This window comes from Dermacentor albipictus, chromosome 1 (assembly GCF_038994185.2).
Source record: "Dermacentor albipictus isolate Rhodes 1998 colony chromosome 1, USDA_Dalb.pri_finalv2, whole genome shotgun sequence".
In the NCBI taxonomy this organism is placed as follows: domain Eukaryota; kingdom Metazoa; phylum Arthropoda; class Arachnida; order Ixodida; family Ixodidae; genus Dermacentor; species Dermacentor albipictus.
The window spans coordinates 389,985,401-390,004,170 of NC_091821.1; the positions used below are offsets into that span (position 1 = coordinate 389,985,401).

At 47.4% G+C, this 18,770-nt stretch overlaps 1 protein-coding gene across 1 annotated transcript in view; it reads right to left on the reverse strand.

Annotated features, from left to right (window-relative positions):
* The window catches only part of LOC135914104 (disintegrin and metalloproteinase domain-containing protein 10-like), a 52,950-nt gene that overhangs the window by 24,687 nt on the left and 9,493 nt on the right, over positions 1 to 18,770 (reverse strand). The window contains exons 4-8 of the mRNA XM_065446870.2: positions 15,221 to 15,486; positions 14,315 to 14,797; positions 13,540 to 13,726; positions 4,750 to 4,940; positions 1,263 to 1,443 (exon numbers count right to left, since the gene is read on the reverse strand). Of these exons, the coding sequence (XP_065302942.1) occupies positions 1,263 to 1,443; positions 4,750 to 4,940; positions 13,540 to 13,726; positions 14,315 to 14,797; positions 15,221 to 15,486 (1,308 nt within the window). The remainder of the gene's footprint in view (positions 1 to 1,262; positions 1,444 to 4,749; positions 4,941 to 13,539; positions 13,727 to 14,314; positions 14,798 to 15,220; positions 15,487 to 18,770) is intronic.

The window sequence follows — 18,770 nt, forward strand, 5'->3', positions numbered from 1 at the left end:
TGAGTATGTGGCAATGTGTACATATGTGTCGCTCTTCACGCACCTCTTTCATGCAGACGTGGGTCATTGTAGATGAGGCACTGGGTAGGTACCGCTGTTAATGAAACTCTGACACAGACCTGAAGTACTGGGTATGTGCCACTCGGTTTTCACGGATCTTCAAGGAACCTCTATGATACCAATTTAGGTCACTGGGTGTGTGCTAGTAGGTGTGTGCCGCTCTTCAATGAACGTATTTGACGGCAACCTGGTTAACTAAGGTATGTGCCACTAAGAAGGTGAAGCTTTAACACGTCGGAAAAAGATCGCTTAAATTTATCTGCTGCTGAGCGGACTCAAACGCACGTCACAAGGGTTCCTCAAGGACTTTAACCCAACGCATTAGCAGGCTGCAACACAAATGCGCTGTGTACGTTCCGCTTGAATGAACGTCATTCACGTCAACGCTTCAGTGAGATGCGCCACCAATGCACTGGGCATGTTCCGCTCTTCAATGAACCCCTCGCCAACTTGGGTCACTGCGTATGTGCCGCTAAGTGTGCGGCAAGCCAGTGAACAATTCTCAGCGTTCGCAGGTACCTGCGCGCCACGCTTCTCATACTGGAGGCTACGCGCGAACTTCTCGGCAGGCAGCGCCACTAGATCACGCAGCGGGTCAAGTAAAAAGCGCGAGAGGAGCCCGGTTGCCGCATGAGGCGCTTCTCGGCGTTCGCCCGCACCGGCGTGTCATGAATATGGGAGGCCACGCGCAAGCTTCGCGGCGCCACCACTAGATGGCGTCGAATGTTCTTGGTGAGCACCATAGAGGAGTCGCGCTGCAGTGCACGCCTCATACATAACTCGTTTCGGTGGTGACAACACGTTGTGTCACTGTATTGATTCAATGCTAAACGCATTATCGTTGACAGTTATCGTGATATAGTGAAGCGGATATTTTTTGCATATGTACTTTTCACACCCTAACCGATGCAGCTGAGCGTCGCCGTAGAATGAAAATATGTTAACGATGTTCGTCTGTATACACTCACTATGTGACCCATGTATCGGTCCCTCGCGAAAGGCAACTGTAAAAAGAAAGTTGTCCACAGGAGCATGACAGCTTGAAATGCATAACCGTGGTAGAACGAGGAATGTTGCTGGAGAAAACGTGTGGACAAGGGCTCTGACGAAGGGAGGTCCCTTTGTCGAAACGTTGGCTTCAGTGCCTTTCCTTGTTCTACCTTGCGCTTACTTGTTCCTTGTTCTACCTTCCTTGCACTTACTCTGGAAGCAGTTTTCGCGGTTCGAATTGCCCACGATGACAGGCACCAGGACGGCGCTGATGTTGCGAATGCTACACGACGAGAATTTGTCGTTGTTTGGCGCATTTCCCTTGGTTGCGGACTCGTACATGAGGTACTTGCCGTCTGGACCCGACGGGTCGCACCCGCTGCCATGATCGTGCTGTTAAAAGGTAAGAAAAGAAGACACACGCACACACACCGTACATACTTTTTGATCGGCGAGGAGGAACGCAGCCTCGAGCTAGCTCGCCGCACTGCTCTCCTCCTCGCACTTGTACGCGTATAGGCGTATATGTGCGGATCGCCGTTACCCTCAGCGGCAGCTTGGGACGATAGCGATGTCATTGCGAGTTAGTGCGATTCGAAAGTGTTCCGTCTGTGATGGCTGCGATGTCCGTTGACTCATGGTCAACGGGCTTCGACAGTGCTGTATTAGACTACAAGAAATTACTTTTGGAAGCGAGTGTGCAGTGCACCTTCAGCCGCGGCGATTCCGGGGACTCCGCCGCTGCGGTTGCAGACAAGCTTTGGATTTGGATTGGAAGCATAAACAGAAGGCAGCTGATGCCGTGAGCTTCGTCGCGTGTATGTTCAGAAGATTTTGTTTCCAGTGAGCGCACGGCGACCAACTTGGTACACGCGATCAAAGTGGGATATGAATGAAAGGTGGGTATTCGATACGGTGAATTAGTGTTAAACTGACGAATTTAAATAGTTCTTCGTGCACGCTCATTAAAGTTATTCTGTTCAAATGTGTCCCGCGATTATCACGATTGGCAACCAACATTCTGGTGGGAGGTTATCGGGGGCGTATTATGAAAATAGTACGTGTCGTACTCTTTTCTAGTTCTTGTGCTCTCCCGTGCTTTCGAATCTCGCCGGCAAGCTGTACGGCCGATGCCGAGCATAGCGCGCTGTATCAGTGCAGAAAATATAGTTGCTATTGCTGAGAACAGTTGTTTGTTTCTTGAGCTCCCTGGAGCCGGCGAGGCACCCTTGCACAAGCACCACTCGAGATCTGAGAGTGCCATATTCTTTCAACGCATCGCGTGCGCCTCGTTGATCGCGGCATATTCGCGGCCACTGTAACCGCGTCGTTTAATATAGTGCTCTGCACAATGTCCTACCGGTAGAGTTATATTGAAGCCTCTCTATTTTGTTTAGCTTGATGACAGTGTGCCAGCTAAGTAACCACGAAAATTTTAGCAGCAGGAAAGCTAGCAAAACATGTTTCCTCGGAGCGTGCATCCCAATCCAAGTAACGATAGTTACATCGACTGAGATGCAGACTCGCGCGGCAACCGCTTGACACACAGAGACACCTCTGATTGTTATTATTTAAGTGATACCTTAACATAGTTTCATGTTAGACATGCAATAATAATACGTTTCACGTATGTTACGTATCGACCATATTTAGACTTGACTCGCCTCCTACTTCAATCGCAGGCAGACCTGTGGCAACGCGTGTAGGCCCGTTGTCATACGGTTTTGCGGCTATATCAATGTTTAACGTTTAGTAAACACATGCTAAGAAGTTTACCAATTGCAAAAAATTGTTGAGACCTCTTAATAAAACGCGAAAACTTAGCACTTGTCGACAACAGCACATTCGACGTGCTGTTGACGATCCCACATACCAGCATGGGGCCGGACGATATACCGCGCTGGGATAATAAAATGGCGGCGCCCTCAATAAAATGGTCTATAGCTACTTCGCATATAAGGAGTGCAGTTGTGTCAACAGGTCTGTGAAAAGGTCACGGGCAGAAATGTTTTACATTTGCAACAAGCGAACCTACGCCGGCCGAAAGTAGCAAAGCAAGCGCTGACAACTAGTTAATTGCAAAATCAGCAAACCGGATTTTAGGCAAGGTAGTGGAGTGCACTCGTCAAAGTCGAGCATAACACATGCCTCATTGGCTTCATTGTCTGTTGGCTTTATATGGTCATGATTACCAAAAACGAGCCTCCCGGTTTCTCTTTTTCCCTCGTTCATTCATAGCGAGGTTATCGAACGTGCAGCATTGGTGTCATTTGGCAGCATACTATGGTATTTTAGCCATGTGACTGCTCTACTAAATTCAGGTGTTGCATGATGGGCGAAAAAAAAAAGGATGTTTCGCATTCGCCCACCACGGCCCTGAGTGACACTGGCTAATAACTACCAAGGCTACATCTAGCAAACATGAATACCCGAGATAGCCGCCGGATTTATAGCCGTCGCCGTAGCACAATTGGTAATGCAATGCACACATAACACGCAGGTTGTGGGATCTGCTCCCACTGGCGGCAAACTGAAGCTATCTTTTCGTCGACTTTCATTTTCCTTTTCTGCATTGTGTTCTACATTTTAGTTAGAAACAGAGCTGATTCTGCCTATGCTTGCCTTGACTTCATTGTTGGTTGGATTTATGTGGTTATTATTAAAAGAAATCGAGCCCCTTTATTTTTGTTGCTCACATATACCCGCTCCTCTAGAACATGTGGCAACCCTCACTGCACGGCTGCTTTCTGTAGCTGCCACCAAGCGGCGACACAAGTTAAATGTAGTGATGTCTTGGATATATATATATATATATATATATATATATATATATATATATATATATATATATATATATATATATATATATATATATATTGTACTGCTCGTCCTGTATACCAAGCAACATATTGAATAGAACCCGTTGTGTACTAGAAATTTCTGGTTCAATGGGCTCTTTTCCATGTGTCCCTCGGGAAACCGGTCGTACTGTCACCCTCATCGCCTCGGCTGCTCGCACTGCACGTATGCTAAGTTTTTGCATCCGCAACAGTAAGCTTCCTCGGAATATTAAGACGATGCTTGGTGATCAGCACTCGTGTCAGTGCTTTATTTCTTCTTGTGGCCTCATTCTTGATGCGCTACACTTCCTGCCTTTTCTGAACATCTAAAACGAGCCCCACATTCCTAGTTGCGCCGGAGCATTCAATTTCCTCGATCGTTTCGGCTAGAAACGTGACGTGAACGTATAAGTACCCTAAGTCACGTTTAAGCGCGGAGCCCTTCTCACAGGGATACTCTCGTCTGCTGCAAAGCTGTTAATAGCAGCTTTCGCACGTGTAAAGTGTTTGCGGTAATAACTGGCTGCCTTCACCCAAGTTTTCCCGCGGGTGATAACCAAATTAGGCTAAGACAACACATGAAGAAAAACAATTTTGGGCTCCGAAAATATAATATAGGCACCAACAACAATATAGTCATTTATACGCGAAATGAAAGGGTGAGAAATGTTTCGAGGCGCATATTTCATAGTTAAATATTTAGCTGGCAAGATTAACTGCAAGATTAGAGCAAGATTAGCTGGCAAGCCGCTGGCTTTCTGATTGAGTATTTTTGCCTAGATTATATATGCGTTTGTTATTTATACATGCATTCATTATCTTGCCTAAATATTATATGCATGCTCATCCAGTGACTCACGGGTGCACCGAAGCTGTGTCCGATCTCATGGGCGAGCGTAAGTGACGCCACGTGTATGCCCACGTAGTGGTTGTAGTTGAACAGGGTAGTGATTCCGGTGTTTAAACTGAGCTTGGTCTGCACGTACTTGTCGCCGAGAGGGTCCAGTTCAATGGCTGTACGGTAGCGCTCACAGAATCCACCGGTACCCACTGCGAAGCATCAACAGACGCCTACTTATATCCTTAAAACGCCTCGCACTAATTCATTCATTCATTCATTCATTCATTCATTCATTCATTCATTCATTCATTCATTCATTCATTCATTCATTCATTCATTCATTGCGGTATTTAACAAGTCAAACCAACACTGGGGCTAATAAAGATGCAGTGTTGGAGGGCCCTGGGTTTATTTTGACCACATGGGGTACTTTAATGTACAACCAAATAGGAGTACGCCAGGGTTTTCGGGTTTTGTCCTATTGTGATTCGGCCTCCCCAGTCGGTAACCGAACTAGCGGCCTCGTGCTCAGTAGCAAGACGTCATAGCCGTTGAAGGACCGCAGCGGTGAGAGCTTTCAGAAATGCTCCGGTACTTTCTCCAATAGTCAGAAAAACGCCGAAATTGCGGCATCAGGTAGGAATACATCGTTTCACCAAAGAGTTGAGCCGGTACGTAGCTGCTGCTAATGGAGCATTCGAGTGGTTCCTGCTGGTTTCTACCGCGCTCCGACTTATTTTAGAACGATGCGGGGGCCTCTCGAGATTGAAACCAGAAAAAAAAAGAACTTATCGGAGAAGAACGTTCAGCTGCTCCTAGAGCAATCGGAGGTGCCGCGAGACCAGAATTCAGTAGAACCTCGGTCGCACACGCAGCCAGTGCCACCTTTATAGCATAAGACCATGTGCGCTCTCTTTTATGACGTCATGCTAGTAGTCCGAAATTTCCACTGCCAAGTTTGGCGTGAGGAACGTCGTGACATGGGCGGCTGAAGTCTTTACCACCTTTACCAGCTTCCGAGTTGCTGTGAAGGGACGCTGAATGAAAACAACTCAGCTTCTCCTTGTGACTGGACTGTTCCACGCCAGACTCTGGCCAAGCGCAACGCGATGCCTATAGCATTCTCCCACATAATTGAAATGTAGTGATGCATTGAACAGTAAATTGTTTGGGAGTCATTAAATTTTCCACCGTAAACAAATTTGGAAATTAGCCGAATGAACAAATGAAAAAAAGAGCATCGCTAAGTCTTCCACAGCGCACCTACGGGACATGATTGCCAGAGGTTCATTCACAACGTTCTTTTTGTATTCTGATGTGCTCAATGATTATGCGAGCATTGTCATAATTCAGCCTGCCCGCTTTGCGCATTCTTTCCACGGATTGTGTGTGGAATTGACACGAGGCAAGTATTCAGGATGTTGTACGAGTATTATTATTCCTTACAATTATTATTATTATTACCTTCAGAATATATTCTGCGAGCTATGCGAGCAGTCCTCGGACATCTTCAGCACTACTCGTATTGTCCCAGCAGTCGATCAATAATCTTATAGGCAAGTCACTATATTCGGCCATTCTCGCACGTCGTTGGTCGTATTCGTGAGTGTCCGGGCCATTGCTTCAGTGCATTTCTTTCTATGTGCGTCAAATCGCAGGAATAAAATATCAATAAAGTCAACGTATACGCTTACTAGGTGCACCAGGGGTAGAGCAGCGCAATAAAACGAGATGCTACTAGCGAGTAAGCTCGCAAACATCCCGAAAAAGACTGCGGCGGAAAGAAAGAACAAACGTTGGACGAACAGGCAGCGCGCCGTTAGAACACCGCCTATGCTACGCATATGGCGCCCTGACAGACGCGTCACTGGTGGCGGCCTTGCTAAGTGCACTCTTGAAAGGAAACAGCCGTCCGCTGTAGCTTCCTGCGTCGTTCTCTAACCGCCATGGTGGCTTAGCGGCTATGGTGTTGCGCTGCTAAGCACGAAATAGCGGGATCGAATCCCTGCCGCGACGGCTGCATTTTGATGAGGGCAAAATGCAAGAGCGCCGTGTTTCGTGCATTGGGGGCACGTTAAAGAACCCCAGGTGATGAAAACTAATCCGTATGCCCACTATGGCGGGCCTCCTAATCAAGTCGTGGTTTTGGCACCTTAAAACCTGAGAATTCGTCATCATTCATCATGCTTCTCTGTTTGATTGACGTTTTCGGAGAGAAATAAGCAACACCCGTCGCACGCACGTCTGTGGTGGCCAAAGCTTGAAGGCATGTCGGAGAACAATTGTTGCGCAGTTTGGTGCTAAAATACCTGCATAAAATTGCCGGCGACACAGTTCTAATCATTCCTTGCGAGGCCTCATGGACGGGAGAAACGGCAGCAATTAATCGCCGCCGTGAGGCGGGAAGTTTCTTGTCAAGCTTTCTCGTTTTCAGACGCATTTCACTTAGGTTCTGAATGTCGCTTTCCGCCTGTGCTGTTTGCCGCTTCTTTGGCGTTTTGCTCTTGCTAGCTTGTACGACTGTGCGATTGCATCGTGTGGTGCCTTAAAGCTGCTGAGGCTTGCAAGGACTGATTTTGTTGGTTTTATACGTCCCGTTAAAGCGTCGCATCAGCTGTGGCGCAGTTAATGCTCTTGGATATGCTACGGCGAAGCCGTTAGCCTCTAATTGGTCGGGATTTTTCGTGTCCGCGTTCGTCAGCAAGAATGTGGGCCGATCCCGGCGTCAGTGCAGGGCCAGGAGCAGTGGCTTGTACCCCTATGAGGCAGAGGCGTCAAGCACTCAGCAAAGTGAAGCAAACGGTACGTATATTCTTTGAAATCTCGCATTCAACATACAGAACAGTATACGTTTAAAAAAAACAAGCTTACAACAATAATCCGAACCATATAATTGGTAATAAGGCTCTCCTAATAACAATGCGAAGCACGTAGCGCTCCCCGCATAAGTTTTGTGGAAAAAAAATTACTGCTGCGCAAGCTGCCACGCCGACGGCAGCTTGCGACGTGGGGCGTGACGTATTTATAGCCTTTCATATATAACAGAACCAGCCGCTAGCAACTGATTTCAATGTTGTTGCAGCACCGCTATGGGCGGCGGCATGCTGTCAAAGTTACCGTTACATTAAATGACCATTACTACCATTACTCTAAAGCAATGAAGTATTCCATACCCCCCTCAACAGTTGGGATGCTTTTCAACAGCTTCGCTGTACATACACTTTCGTAGGGCCAGGATGGCGAGTCAATGATTTTTTTATGCGTAGCATCGAGCATGTAGAACTGTTGTTAGTTGCTTCATGCAGAACTGTTGTTAATTTTGTTAAAATACGAGGTTTTTCCCTCACCTCACTTTTAAGGGGCTTAAATTATTAAATTATTTCAGGCAAGTACTACTTTAACAGCCTCATTCATTTCGCCGGAAGACATTTTCGATATTGTATTTGCTCGAGAAATGTGCAAGAGGTAGCTCAGGGCGAGGATAGATAGGGCAGCTGCATATGGTATGACTGTTTGATTTTCGTTGAAGTATTTGAGTTATGTTTGCGGATTCGTGACACTTTGTTGCTGTCTGAGCAGACTTACCATGCAGAGTGCCTTTTGGCATGTGCCTTTTTTACTCAAATGAAATCTCCCGACGGCAGCTACCTCCAGGACGTACCCGCCAGAACTTCAAAGTGCACTGCAGTCTACAGACAAGGACTCACAACTATGGGCCGTCCAGCAGGCCCAGGGTGCGCTCGAAAAGCACAAGCCTCGTGACCCACTACAAACGGGCCCAACGGGGCTAGTGCAGAGTAGAGTATAACCCCGGGTCGACGCTTGGCCAGCGTCACGACTCGTTAAATCGTCGTTTGCCGGCACTTTATTAAAGTTATTCCTGTCCTCCTAAATCTTATCATCTTTTGCGGCGTCGGAGCGCAATGCTTACGCCGCAAAGAACTAAATCCGCTTTTGCTGTCAGCACCTATCTACTTTGGCCGACGATGCTTCGCCTTTAAGTATATCATGATTTCTTTCTTCCATAACATTAAAAAGAATATATACTCAAAGGTGGTAAGACTTCGGCTTTGCACGTTTCCAAGAAAGGGTCTAAGGGAATTTTATATTGCAAGAACTGCAGCATGCAGGAAGGGTTGTTTGTCGGCGTACGCAGCGGAATCGCATCAGCGGTGGAGCGCTAACTCGTGCTTTTATTAACCCGTTCATTCTGACTTCGTTGATTAGTTTGTGTACGTATTTCTATTAGCAAATTCGTAATTACTTGTCTTGAGGTGACTTTGACTGCACTTATTCGGCGATGTCACGCGCATTCATCGGTAGCAAGCTCACTACAATGTGTGCCGTCATCGCGCCGGGCGGAGTCGTTTCAGATATAGCTGCACCATGCAATGACGTGTGCCCATTACTGAAGTACAGGAACAGCAATAATAAAATAAATAAAGCACAGTAAAGAAAAAATAAAGAAGAAAGAAAATTGAGATGTCGCATTTAGTCAACAAAACGAACCGGCTACTTAACACGAGCTCCACTTCGTATAACCTGACTTCGTTGCGCTTGTCTGCGGGACGCACCCAACACCCGTGCAGACATGCTTGTCTCAAACTACGGTGACATTCAAAAGATGAAGCGCCAACAGAAAGAGCACACCAATGAAGAAGCAAACAATGACAGGACAAGGCGCGACTTGCAACTATTTATTGAGGTCAAAAGCGGCATAATATATAGCTTGGGGAGAAAGGAATGAAAACGAGGGCACTGAACATGTGAATACGCATGCGCGAGAACACAGAAGTTGTATAGGCAGGGAATCCCAAGGTTAAACAATATCAAGACGTATCTGAGAACATGCTTTCATTTCTGTAAATATTCAGAGATGGGGTACTAACGCGGGCGTCCCCTCTTTTCTTAATCTAGTCGGCCTCCAGCAGTTCACGCGCCACATTATCTCTGCTTATAAACATGATTGTCGTATTATGAAGCCTTGCTTCACATACTTGCTTATTATCATTCCTGCAGGCCTTGCAATGAAGCAGCAAGTTTGATCCACAACCATTCTTCAGCGAAAGCTTGTGCTCCCGCAGGCGATCATTAATACCTTAGCCAGTTTGACCTATATATATATACACTATCCCACACTTCAGCGGTATGCGGCATACGACCCATTCAGCACACTTCACAAAAGGGTTTGCATGTTTAATAGAACACTCTATACTTTCTTAGAGTCATCAGATCCAACAGGCGGCACAAAGCAGCAAGTTTTCGGGACACTGAAAAAACCGCAGGAATTTCGTATTTCACGGCGACGTGTTAAATATTATGCGCCACTTCGTGGGAATACAGTATCATCACTGGTTTATCATTCTTTTCATATGATTGACCTTCTTCACTGCTTCTTTTTCTTTCTTTTTTGACATTTTTCAATAACGCCCCTGAAACTGCGCTATAAACCAAACAAGGAAAGCCGGCTTCCTCAGCTTCAAAATCTGTTCATGAAAGCTTTCCCATGCCTTATGATAGCACCATTTTTTGAGGACGGATTCAAGGAACATGTATAGTGGCAATGGCACGTTTCACAGTCTTGGAGTGTCTTGACTCATACGACCACAATTCTTTGCGGGCACGGGGCCGATACATCAAGCAAGCACCATTGTCAGTAAGGATTATGTCACTATAAAAAAATTGCAAGCTGTTATTCTGGACTACTACAAAAGTAAAATGTAAACCTTTGCCTTGCTGTTTAAAATCAAATAAAATGCCCTGCACGATATGTGAGTAAGTCATGGGGGGGTCGGCTCGTCCGTAAAATTAAGAAATTATCTACATATCTAAAAACCTTGAGCACGTTGCCTTTCCGTCAAACACTTTGGATAACGCTCTGTCAATGCCCGCATGGAAAATGTTGCAAAGTATGGGGGCCACGCACGAGCCAATACAGATTTCTTTCTTTTCACCATAAACCTGGCCTTGAAAAGAAACAGCTGTTGAGCAGAAATAAAACTGCTGGAGTGCAATAAAGCTATTCAGTGCAATGAAGTTCGTCTAAACGCAGTTCAGCACGGCAGCTAACATTTATTTTTGCGGAATAGAGTAGAAAATACCAACAACATCTGGTGAAGACATGCATCCTGGCGACTTGGACTCGCCTAGAGAAGCTATGATAAACGGGTCACCTACTACCAAGGTGTTAAGCTGTTTTAGAAAGTAACGAATAACGTTGTTGTGCCAGGAACCTCTTTCACTTACAATACATCTGAACGGTACATCATCCTTGTGCGTCTTTGCTGTAAAGAATACATGTAAACTATTATCCCTACATTTTTACACACCATTAGCGAGCTTCTGTAGACCAAGATCTTCACAGAAAGGGATGGCACGGCTCTTTTCCTTTCCTGGGTTCAGTTTCGTTAATTTGAAGTTATTCTAGATGGCTTGCAGAGAGTTTTCCTTCAACATTACCGACGGCATGGTTACAAACCCTCCTTCCTTGTCGGCTTACAAAAGTCGAAGGTCATTGTCTTTAAAAAAATTCGCGATACGCTTTGTTGGGGTTCTTGGGCGGGTTCCTTTGTTAGACATCGTTCTGGCCAGGATGTCAACTCCGCCCAGCAGATACCTCTCCTTGTCCTCTGAGGCGACTTTGTTGGAAATTCTTCTATTCAAGGAAAGAAGCTTATGTGCCGGGATCCTCGGCTCGGTGGCCTTCCTTGAGGACGTCAGCGATGTCTTCCAGTAGGAAGGCGCCCCCAAGAAGCTGCAGCCCCGTACTGCTGGTTTTGTTTGTCTCGCCTCCATTGGGAAGAGTGGGAAGGGCCTTATGCCATAAAAATTCCATGACCTGAGCTGCAAGCTTCTGAAGGGAGTGCAGCTTAATACTTGCAATGATCACTGGGTCCAGCGAAAAGCATAACAGGTGATGCCAATCGTAGAACAGGGGAACCTGTCGCCATATCTCTGAAGGTAGAATCCGGCACAATGTTTCCATGCACATGGTCACCAGACGATGTAACGACACCGAACAATGCGGTGAATTCTGTCGAAAGAAGTCCTTCCCTAATGCAGTATTCGAAGGCTCTCACTGGGCAGGTCACAAGAGCGATATGGCAAGACCATAACCGAAAACAGCCTGTACAGGTCCATTCTGATAGAGGCATGCACCTTTCCTGCAGCTATCACCGCTGAAGTAGCGGTCTGGCACCTAGACAAAGGGAATTTCGCAGCCGCGAACTTCAGCCATTTTTACTGCAAAGTGTTGGTGTTATCGTCTGCTGCTACAACCCGAGCCTACGTTTGAAAGCACCCACTCGGTGGCCATCAGTGCACCTCTAAGGCGGTGCAATATGCGCATATATATCGAAAGTGGTGCGTGATTTAAACCCTGACGACACGCGGGAGGCATCACAGAGCATGCATTTCAATGGGTTCCACACATCACGTCACGTCCCGGCACGCGTGGGCCTCCAACCTTTTAGGAAATTTTGGCCAATATTACTACGTGGCCGGGCCCTGTTAACGGCCACACTGGAATAGTTTTCCGGTGACTCTGCAATGCCAGTGAATATGTATAAAACTGGACTCTTAGTTTTAAAAAGCGTTTTGCTCACAAACCGCATCCTGAATATTCCGCTCCTGTAAAGCAGCTTTCCTGGAATCGTCCTGGATCGGATTGGTCTAAGCACCGCCAGGAAGGAAGGGACACGAAACATGAAACGCGCCAGCGTACCATCATGTAGAGTTAGCCGAGCGTTAGAAGAAACCATGAGGACCGTATTTTCACAGTTAAACATTTGTAGCAGCACCCTAGTATCTAGACCTTGGTGTGTTTTATGCGTTGCATATTGCAATCACTCAGTTCAGCCCTTGGGCGCGGCCGGGCAGCCACCATTGAGGGTATGAGCCATTGTTCATTGCTGCGCATCTCATATATGGGCCTATTCTCTTTTAAGTTTGCTATGTTTGTTATTAAGTTGCTTCTATTTTTATGCGTTGCATATTGCAATCACTCAGTTCAGCCCTTGGGCGCGGCCGGGCAGCCACCATTGGCCTTTAGCGCAACCACGTGACGTGACGTGACGACAGCCGGAGGAAAAGCTGGGCCCCAACTCGCGCAATATGCAACGCATTCTTGGCTTAACCAAGCTAAACCTGGTCATTTTTTCTTAACAAAAGCAGTTTTGTTTTCCTGTCTGCAGGCGCATCCGTTGTCCATCTAGCTGATTACGCTAAGGTGTACGCCGTACAATCTATCCAAACTATTCACTATGTTGTAATCGGGTGGCAGCTGCTCTGCGCTCCAAGTAGCTGACACTTCGAGCAGCAAACTCGTGAAATGATTCTCAATAGCTATTACACAGAATGGTCATCGTTAACAATACATAGACGTGCCATATTTATTGTTCCGTTATGGCAGAAACGCATAAGTTCGAGGCGGTCCTTGCGACAGGCAGTTTCCGGAACAGCGTTAAGTTCCGAAGTTGATGCCAGTGACATAAGTAAAGGAACTGCGAAGCACTTTATACACGCTCACTTTGTGAAAGGTCATACAGTGCTTATCCTGAAAAGCCACAGAAGCTCCTATTACTCGTTAATACATGTAACTGAAAGTGTCAGCTTGAGCATTCATGGAGCCTCTCATAGAAGGGCATGGCAAGCTAACACGATAATTCTATTCATGCGAGACTTTCCGAAACAGTTCGGAGGACTATGTACTAACTCCGCAGGCCGATACGCGAGCAGGTCAGGTGTTATCTCGTTGGAAATCAGCTCACTGCTTTCCACACTGTTCACTATTGTTTTGAAGCACCCTACCTTCTTCACTGGCAATCCAGGCGAGTCCTAGTGTGCCATCCATGAAGTCTCTGTAGTTGAGTCTGTACGAGAGGCAGTAGTCGTCTCGGGGCTCAAGAGACACGAGAAAAAGTGCGTATGCAGCGTCCAGGGCCTTGGTGCAGAAAGGGCTCTTCTTGAAACCCACGCATTCGCCCGGCTCATCTATCTGCGTGACACCAGCGAGGCATTGGTGGACGCTGTTTTACGTGCAGGCGTGCGTAGTCGAATGCGGTGGCTGTCACACATAATATAGGATGTCACATGCGCTCGCATTTCTGTGCTCGCAATGGGCTCTCTGACATAAATATATGCAGCCGAGGTAAGGCCCTCATTTTGATGCCGAATTTCGACGGCCTTGTTATTCGCCCTGCCAGGGATTGAGACCAAGCGAGAACAACATTATAATGCCATGGTCGCTCGATATAAAAAAGCGCGTTGAAGTATTGGAATCTGACAACTCGGTCTTAATTGGTTCAAACCCGTATTTCCTCACTTTCCTATGCAGTGGATGCTAGTGGGTATTGACTGTTCCTGAGACCCTATGCGGAAATACGCGAACGAGTCCGGCACCAATCGATGCAGGCGTTCGCTCAATTTTTTTTTTCACACTTCGTAATCTTGCGCATTGTACGGCGGAACTTATGCGCCCATTTTGTTTAAATTATGCGATCTCAACGGAACACGCCACTCAAATGCGAAATTACGTATGCGCGCCAGTGTATACACTGCCCAACAACGCCTCGAACGAACTCACCACAACGTGCTGAACAAGGAAGTGGAGGTCTTCAACACCGCCGAAGCTCGTGCTCCCGTAAATGCTGTTCACTTTCTCGACCATGAAGGCGACGGCGGCGATGAGCTTCTGTCGCGTAGAAGGGAGCGAATTCTCATCCTGGTAGATTCGCTCGAACAGCGTGTGGTCCACGGTGATCTCGAGGTTGCACACGCGACGCGACGCTGAGGCCGCACGACCACGACGACGGCGGTGGCGTCCCAGCTTGTTTGCCTGCGTGCCACTTTCCGCGGCGTCGTCGACGTCGTCGTACCGTGTGTCCCGGCGGTCTTCGTCGTCTTCGTATTCGAGTTCTCCCTTGTAGCCGACGTCGCGTTTGGCCACGTCATGGTCCGCATCGCTGCCGGCGGCTATTTGGGGCTCGTTGTCGTTTTTTTCCTCCTTACTTACTTCGGCTACAGCCTGCAGCTTGCGTCCGACGTGACCGTGCTTGTGGCTCTGTCTCTGCGAACGTTCAAGGGGCTCATCAGCACCATTATCGTCATCGTCATCCTCGTCGGCACACTAAACAAGTCCACTGCGTGTAGACAAAGTCTGCAGCTACAGTAAAAAAAAAAAAATGGCCAGGCTTAGCTTGGTTAAGCCAAGAATGCGTTGCATATTGCGCGGTCTTTTTTTTTTTTTGAGGGCGAGGTATTGCTTGGCGGCACTCGATTTTCGCGTCACGCGCTCGCGCAGCGCCCCTAGCGGGAGGAGCGGGAGTCAGGTGGTGGCTGCGGCCGCGCGCGACCGCGCGAGTTTGGGGCCCAGCTTTTCCTCCGGCTGTCGTGACGTCACGTCACGTGGTTGGTGGCTGCCCGGCCGCGCCCAAGGGCTGAACTGAGTGATTGCAATATGCAACGCATAAAAATGTCAGAGCTCTCTCACCTCCGTGCGCGAACCGCGACGGAACCTGCGAAGCATGTCTTTCATCCACTTTTCGGTGCTGCCATGCAGACCACACCAGGGGCCTCCGCCGCGAGAAGCGGGAATCTCGACATCGTCGGCCGAGTAGAGTACTGAGTGGAACGGCTGACTGCTGTTGAAGAACTTCTCCGACCGCTCTACGTAAAGGCTGTCCCCTGAGCCGGTGTGGATGCTGCCTTCGAAGATTCCGCCGTGCAGTGAGCCGAACACGCGGCTACGAGGTTGGCCTGCAGATAGGACAGGTTGCTGAAGAGGCGACGCTATTTTTTGCCCTTCCCTGTGAGGCGCTTAACGGTTTGCCTTAATAGGCAAACTCATTTATTTATTTATTTATTTATTTATTTATTATTTGTTTGTTTATTTATTTCTTCAAAAAAGTCGCAGTTACACCCGAAACGCGAAGCATCGATAGCGATAGTAAAGCATTACACAACTGTGGGAAGCAAGTAGCCGTATAATTACAGCAAACATTCGGTTACTAATAAAAAGCAAGCACAGTATCACGCACGCACAAGCGAACATGAACCAACCTCACTCCATGACCACGAATATGCGCTGTCGCAACGTTGGCATGAAGAAGAGCACAAACCGAGACGAACGAACGCTTCCGCTGCCTCCCCCTTCAACGCATCTTCTAAACTTACTGAGATTACGCGACCTCCACCATTAGGCGCGCGCAGACAGCGTACGTGCAGCCAGCCACCACACATCTCGGCTCACGAAGCAAGGGCGCACGGCTGGGCTAGAGGATCTGACGCGCGCTCACCTACCGCCCCCCCCCTCCCCTCCCCCTCCCCTTCGGGCGCTCTTGATGACGGTACCGCTAATTAGAGAGTGTTGGACATCATCATCACCATCATCAGCCTGGTTACGCCCACTGCAGGGCAAAGGCCTCTCCCATACTTCTCCAACAACCCAGGTCATGTACTAATTGTGGCCATGCCGTCCCTGCAAACTTCTTAATCTCATCCGCCCACCTAACTTTCTGCCGCCCCCTGCTACGCTTCCCTTCCCTTGGAATCCAGTCCGTAACCCTTAATGACCATCGGTTATCTTCCCTCCTCATTACATGTCCTGCCCATGCCCATTTCTTTTTCTTGATTTCAACTAAGATGTCATTCTCTCGCGTTTGTTCCCTCACCCAATCAGCTCTTTTCTTATCTCTTAACGCTACACCTATCATTCTTCTTTCCATTGCTCGTTGTGTCATGACGCGCATCAAGCCGCCATTCTCGGCTCACCCATGCACGCTTCCCCTCGCACCTACAGCATGCGGCGTGTGGGGCGCGATAGGATTTTTCGCATTCGGAGTCTACACGAAATATCACGGCGATGCCGACGACGACAGGCGAAAAGTCGTTTGGAGAGTCCACATAATAGCTATCGCGAGAGAAAATAAAGAACATACACGGAACCTTAATGACGAATTGAGTAAAGAGGACTTACTATAAGTAATACCAACAAAAGTAAAACGATGACATAAAATGCACATATACCTGGTGTTGCAGTTAACTTGGACCATGATTAAAAAAAGAGCACTCAAGAGCTCCAGAGGAATTGTACCGATTGCGTAGTAGCGGCAGCCGTGTGTACTTACAGCCAGTATTTTTTTCGTCACAAAGTATTATTTAATTGCTTTTAATTATTGAACTCGTTATAAATGCTTGAATCGCAAGCATGTCAATAACAAACTTGTAGGGCACCTTAAATAATATCCGAATCAAGCATTTATTTCGTGCTGAAGAGTTCCTGGTTGTCTTTCTTTTTTCAAAAGAAAGCCCGCGAAAATGAAATAAATGCAGGCTCGCGCGCCGCTACTCAAGCGCCTCAAAGCAACCTTTGAAAGATATACGGCTGCATTCGTTTATCGCCGCATCGTATAAGGCTTCGTCATGTGGGATGGCTCGAGAGGTTTCGCGACCTAACTAGCATGCTGTGATAAGCGTCAGCACCTGCGGACGCAAGAATGTTGCGCTCGATCATGAGACACTCGGAATAGCTTTGACCTTCGCGTATCATGAAACAAAGCTACAAAAGAAATTCAACCCTGGTTAAAAAAAAAAAACAGTGCGCACAAGAGCATGAAAAAAGAAGAAAAAGGCATCGCGCGGAAGAACACAAAATAACTACTCAGGAGTTTACTTCAATAAAAAATAAACCAAAAGAGAGTAAGGCATCTCAGCCGCCCACAAAGAAACATCCAAAGCTGCAACTGGTTCAGCCCTTTACCCTTTCTGACTCTTGAACTCAGGAAAAGAGGCAAGAGAAAGCAGTCTTTTACCTATTTCTATCTTTGTCGCAAGCTTTCTTTATATAATAATAGGGTGACATCATGAAGGTGCGTTATACAGTCACGTTTTACACCAGTTTTTAGTGGTTGTTTTCCGCTGCCACTTATAGCACTTGATCAAACAGGTGACCATCTGAAGCAACACAGTACTTGCTTCTTTCCATCACTTTTTCTGTTGCAGCTTTGACTAACGACGTTGGAATCTCGCGGCAGGCTCGGCTTATTTTTTACTTTAGGGCGTCCGGTGTGGCAGTTTCGCTGCTATACACGCGATCTTTCACCATGCCCCACAAGAAGTCCATCGCTGATATGTCCGGCGACCATGCACGCCGGGGTACAGGTCCGTGCCGGACAATCCACTGTCCGGGAAAAAGCTAGTCGAGTCATGCTAGAGGCTGAGTACTACTATGCGCAGGAGCACCATCGTGTTGAAACCAGATGTTTCGAAGGTGCACAAGTGGAACGTTGCAAAAGACGTCGTTCACGGGGCCCCTCGAGGATGCAGTTGACGTAGCGATGCGTTGTTAGTGTGTTGACAAAAAATATGCGTCTGAGGATGTTGCCATCGAAAGTGCCGCACCACACATTAAACGACCACTGGTAGTGGTGTCGTGTTCATGCCGGCCAGTGGGGATTCCTGTCCCTCCAGTAGTACGTGTTGTGAAGATTAACTTGAGCGTTTCTGGAGAAATTAGCCTCATCAGTCAAAAATACGCGAGTGAAAATGTCCGCTTCTTCTTCATATTTCGTGAAAATACAATTGGCAAAGTCTGTTTTCAGAATCCGGCATTCAAGATGTTTTTTTTTGTTTTTGATGAAGATGTACATAGTACGGGTGCCTAACACCTTTGTTTTTTTCTAAATCCTCGACACTGATGACCTTGAGGTTCCGGTCTCCGCAATGGCGTCGCGTACACTACCATGAGGGTTAGCAGCAAAGAATGCCAAAACACCTGTTTTCGCTTCTTGAACGACCGTTGCAGTCCTGTATCACTTTCTTGTGAAGCTATCCGTCTAAAACGACTTCATGCGTAAAGGACTTCATGCGTTCTAAGTATTGCTGACGGACTAGAGCGTCCTCCACAATGCCACATCCGAAATAGCTTGGCTGCCTTCCTCTTGTCGCCGTGCGCCGCCCCCAGGGCCAGGATCATTTTAGCCTTCTGAATCATTTTAGCATTCTCATCATTTGTGAAGAGCATGACTGTCTTCTTGAAGAGC